General features: G+C 37.5%; 1 protein-coding gene across 2 annotated transcripts; it reads left to right on the forward strand.

Annotated features, from left to right (window-relative positions):
• Nucleotides 1-644: 644 nt before the first annotated feature.
• On the forward strand, nucleotides 645-3,802 carry LOC129574396 (poly(ADP-ribose) glycohydrolase-like). 2 transcript variants are annotated; one of them, XM_055456383.1, is made up of 8 exons: nucleotides 645-859; nucleotides 1,121-1,243; nucleotides 1,729-1,881; nucleotides 1,951-2,281; nucleotides 2,361-2,845; nucleotides 2,947-3,175; nucleotides 3,243-3,366; nucleotides 3,426-3,802. In XM_055456383.1, exons 2-7 carry the CDS (start codon nucleotides 1,199-1,201, stop codon nucleotides 3,332-3,334), a joined length of 1,335 nt encoding a protein of 444 aa, XP_055312358.1. In that variant the 5' UTR covers nucleotides 645-859; nucleotides 1,121-1,198; the 3' UTR covers nucleotides 3,335-3,366; nucleotides 3,426-3,802. The 2 variants fall into 2 exon arrangements, with proteins under 2 accessions (XP_055312358.1, XP_055312357.1); XM_055456382.1 differs by having other exon boundaries at nucleotides 645-1,243.
• Nucleotides 3,803-5,109: the final 1,307 nt, after the last annotated feature.

Consider the following 5,109-nt stretch of genomic DNA (forward strand, 5'->3'; position numbering starts at 1 on the left):
ACAAACAGGAATCTGTCATTTATTTAAATAATCATTTGATATTTTCTTTGAATCAGAATATATATATATTATATATATATGAAGTGAACCTGTTATAATTTGTAGAAATAAAAAAAAGATACGAAGAAGAGAAGTGTTTTGTTGTCGCCCCTTTTACGAATATCTTGCGTCTTCACTGAACTTAGTAAGCACTGAAAAGCAACTGTTTAAGTACGTTCTTTATATGGTACAAGCTCTTCAAAACTTTGCTCTGAGCCAAAATATTGATATTGATCATGCTTCGATAGTCCGACACATCTTTAAAAAGTTCACAACGAATTTTGGACTCCATATGGAGGCATATGCCATCGATGTGATAGATTATTGCTGTATTTTGGTTTTCGATGCGCACAAAGAACCATCTGAAAGCAAACAAAATGAATGTTTGTGGAAATTTCCACAATGAATCACTTTTATCGTCTGGCAGTTGAGCTCCCAAGTCAATGGACAATGGACATTGACTCGCAGCCAGGGCACCCGTGCTTGTTCATTTGTGCATTGCGCAGTCAGAATGTAGAAGAATGCCAGCGGAGGAAGACTAAAACAATAGCAAACAACAAATGCCAATGCTCGTCTGCATTCGATTACAGTGCAACGGTCATTAGATTAACTCGTGTGAAAAGTAAATTATGGTTATCAAAATGAAATTTTGTGAAAACGCATTGTTGTATGGATGGAGATCAAAAGTTTCAAGTCTTCTTTTGCAATTGAAACGTTAAAGTTTGCAGCACATTCTGATAACGTCTGCGGATACTTTTGGTTATGGTGTTCAATCAATCGTTCATCGCATATAAATACAACCTGAACGCTGTGTTGGGAAGTTAGTTTGAATGTGATTTTAAAGAAGCTTTGACATCCTTCACTATTTAGACAATCAATTCGATTTTTTTTTTCCAAATATTTATCAACTTTTTTGATCAGCAATCTAAAAACAGTCATACGAATCTACGTCTAACATTGGGAATAATTGGTGTATTTGTTAAAAATGAGCTCATTCAGTGGAAATAAAATGGACGAAATTTATCGCGGTGACGATAAATGGACATTTCCACTCATTCAGAACCACATCGCTCTTTTTCAGTTGCCAATTCCACACGATCCGAATAAATTGTTAGAGCCATCCATCGGAAAACCAAAATGGGACGGTGATCATGTTCGGATGCCGTGCGACCAAAACAATGTGTACCATACGCTCAATTTTTGGGTAATGTGTTTCCTGTTTTGCTCACACTAGTTAACACTGGGAATTGAAAACGCGTTTTTTGTCAACGTTTAAAGAAAACGTTTAAAAACGCCGAGAAAAACAACGGGAAGAAATAGAAGATCTTTTTCTGTGTTATTTATTTCCATTAGAATTAATTTAACCTTACAATAAAAAAAAACGTTGTTTTATCTTCTTTTGTGGTGTTTGTCGAAACGTTTGTAAACCTACTTAACACATACCTTCGCAAATATTAATTATAACTATTGACCGCTCTGTAGTGCATGCAACGTTGAATTATATAGAAATTATATACAGCTTGCACCTATTTTGGAGGTGAATTTGTCCATAGTTTCACCCATTTTTGCAAATATGAACTGACACCCTGTTTTTATCCCATTTCTATGGTATAATTGGGTCAAATCCCAAAATTTAATCCAAAATAAGCGCCCAATAATTCCCAAGAATGATATCATTTAATGTTACAGGGACAAAAAACCGTGACCAATTCACAATGGGACCGCATCAAAACATCACTGCAGAGGAAACATTCTAGCAGTGAAAATCTGGAATATGCCATCTTAACGTATAACCAGGACATTAAACATCAGCGATTCAAAACATTGCACGCATTTTTCAAAGTGATTTATAAATTTCAGCGATTTCATCGCGAAATCTAACTTATTCCTTTGTTTTTTATTGATGCGCAGAAACTTGATGAGAACGAATCCAAATCATTTTTCAATCAAACATTGCCAAAGATGATCGAACTGGCATTGCAGCTGCCTGAAATTATTAAATGTGCTATTCCACTGTTGAAGCATGGTCGAAACCAATCGATATCGTTGAGCCAAAAGCAAATCGCATGCTTATTGGCGAACGCTTTTCTGTGTACATTTCCGTGCCGCAATGAATACCGTAGTGGAGAGTATCGAAGGTACTCGTCAATAAATTTTAGTGAATTGTTTACGGCCGATGGTAATCAAGCGATCGAGAAGATAAGGTGTATCTACAATTACTTTCGACGAGTGTGTTCACAGAGTGAGTATACGTTTGTTTGTATTGCATTTATTTTGGCTAACAATAGCGATAATGCTTTTCAATGCTTTTCCGAAAATAGTGCCCACTGGTGTTGTGACATTCACACGGCGCTCAATACCAGATGCAGAGCTTCCACCATGGGGTCAGATTGAGAAGACGTTTTTTGACACACTACTGCACGTGGCGAAGGATGGTAAAATTGAGGATAGTGGTAAAGGTCTATTGCAGGTTGACTTTGCGAATAAGTTTGTGGGCGGTGGCACGCTCGGCCGTGGCTGCGTTCAAGAAGAAATTTTGTTCGTGATTTATCCCGAACTGATATGCAGTCGACTGTTTACTGAATGCTTGGGCGACAACGAATGCATGATTATTGCTGGCTGCGAAAGATTTAGCAACTATAAAGGCTATGCGTCGACATTTGAATGGACTGACGACTACTTTGATGAAACGCCACATGATTTGTTTCGACGCAAAAGGTGTGCAATTGTCGCGATTGACGCCAAACAATTTTCAAATAAAGCGCAACAGTATCAAGAGGAAATGCTAAAGCGTGAATTGAATAAGGTTTGTTCGGATTTTCATGGGCCGATTCTCAATCAATTATGCAGAATTACAATTCGAAGGGAGAAACTTACGCAAATGAATGACTTTAATAACATTTTCAGGCATTCATTGGTTTTAAATACGATATGCCGGGTCGAGCTCCAGGTGTGGCCACAGGCAAATGGGGTTGTGGTATTTTCGGAGGTGATAAACACCTCAAGTCGCTACTTCAGTTGATGGCATGCTGCATCACAGATCGTCCACTCGTGTATTACACATTCGGCGACGATCAGGATCGAAGCGACTTGCTATTGATTCACGAATTCTTGGTAAAGCGAGGAGTGAAAATTGGTAAGAGTGCTCGCTTTTCGCTGTTGCCAAAACCAATGAAAATGATAAATGCTCTGCTTGATTTCAGGTGATTTGTTCACATGTCTATGCCATTACAATGAAAATGGCGCCGAAGCTCACTTGTATCGATTCATCATCGAATACTTTACCACTCAGTAAGCTCATTTGGAATTTTGAACGTCAAACTGAAAGTAACTCATCCATATTATGCCTCTAATAAATTATAAAATTAACGATCACCCACTTTTAGCTATGAATCAGGCGCCAATGATCAATCATCGACACCAGGCGAGAACGATCAATCTTCGACACCACCGACCGAGGATTGTGACGATGATGACATTGGAAATAGTGTCGACAATGGAGAAGAAATGCAAGAGTAATTCTGAAATCCAAGTTTCGGCTAACAAAATATGACGTGCAAATATATGACCAATAAACGGGAGAGGATAATAAAATCCATGTGATAGGAACGAGATTGGTATTTTATTGCATGACTTGATCACTTTAAAAATTTCGCGGACATTGTCTTATTTGCTAAATAAATGCCAAAAATTGTAACCACTTGCTCCACTTTACACGTTTTATTGGTCTTATTGATCTTATCGCGATTCACGGGCATCTTTTTAATCGAATCTTTTTAGCTTTCGCATATTCTAAAAATCTTTTCAATTCGAATCTGTGCCGGTATTCTAACACCATTCCGAACAATTTGTTTGGAATTATTCCGAGCGATCAATTGTATTTTGGAAGGTGGAAACCAACCGTTCAATCAATGAAAAAGAGTCAAATCCATATATAACGTTTGGATACCACCTTCCAAAATACAATTGATCGCTCGGAATAATTCCGAACAAAGTGTTCGAAATGGTGTTAGAATACCGGCACTGGTAATTTCTTCATAAGGCAATGACAATGACACATTTCATCGGTTGCATCTTATTTTCGAATGACTGCACAATGTACATTGTACAAGTACATTGGGACCACAATTTGTGGTATCCAGCACTTATCTTAGATAATTATCTAACTTAAGTTATCCATTTGTTCCATACAGCTTCTTTTCGTAGATATAGTCGATGACACTGTCATTTAGCAAGTATTTAACTGAACGGCTTCGTCCAAGGTGAAGTCTAGCCAATGATGAACTCACTTCGTTCGGAACCCAATTTTCAATCATCATAATGTTGCTCTATCGAAATGGAGTCAATAAAAATCGATTAAATTAAGTTCATGGAAATACCACCCTGAAGATAGACGAACTCAACTTGCTTGGTATTCAAACAACTGATCCAAATCAAATACAGCTTCCCGTAGGGCCCATGCAAGACCCTAACGACATTTATTGAGTTTTGTAAGAGATAATGACTTGGTGTCTTCAGCGAAATTGTAGTAGACCTTCAGTAGGCACATCAAAATCACTTTGGTAAATGAATGAATGAAATCAAATTGAAAAATGCAACATGAACAGAGCAATCGAAAAAATAATAACAAAGAAGCAATATGCGAAAGAACGTAACATGAAAAATTATTTCGTAAAAACGCAACATGAATTTGCGCCACACTGAAGCGCGTCATAAGAATACTGTAGCAACTACAGCTCATGTTACATTCATGTTGCGTTTTTACGAAATAATTTTTCATGTTCTGTTCTTGATATAATAGATCTGTATTCCCTAGGGCGGGTCGATTTTTTTTTCGACCAAATACCTATGATTTCCGTGTTCTATGGGTCATTCCAAGAAAATTTGCCCAAGGAACCATACCTCTATCGTTAAAATCGAGTCTGCAAGTTTTTGCGTGTAGTTATTTTTGCGCACCTATGAAGTATCACCTTCACGTTCACATCCATAATTCGAAAACTATCGATCGGATCAAATCGATTAGAAGCGCGTTGGAAAGGTGAGCTCATTCCGATCAATTTACATATAAAA

The sequence above is a fragment of the Sitodiplosis mosellana genome, unplaced genomic scaffold, assembly GCF_009176505.1.
Source record: "Sitodiplosis mosellana isolate CC-2019 unplaced genomic scaffold, AAFC_SMos_1.0 Smas_scaffold_6162, whole genome shotgun sequence".
In the NCBI taxonomy this organism is placed as follows: Eukaryota; Metazoa; Arthropoda; class Insecta; order Diptera; family Cecidomyiidae; genus Sitodiplosis; species Sitodiplosis mosellana.

Excerpts from the sequence above, each read along its gene's own strand:
- LOC129574396 (XM_055456382.1), top strand. The coding sequence starts at position 1,025 with ATGAGCTCATTCAGTGGAAATAAAATGGACGAAATTTATCGCGGTGAC. Across the intron at positions 1,244-1,728 it reads ACCATACGCTCAATTTTTGG|GGACAAAAAACCGTGACCAA; the intron begins GTAATGTGTTTC and ends TTAATGTTACAG. Across the intron at positions 1,882-1,950 it reads CATTGCACGCATTTTTCAAA|AAACTTGATGAGAACGAATC; the intron begins GTGATTTATAAA and ends ATTGATGCGCAG.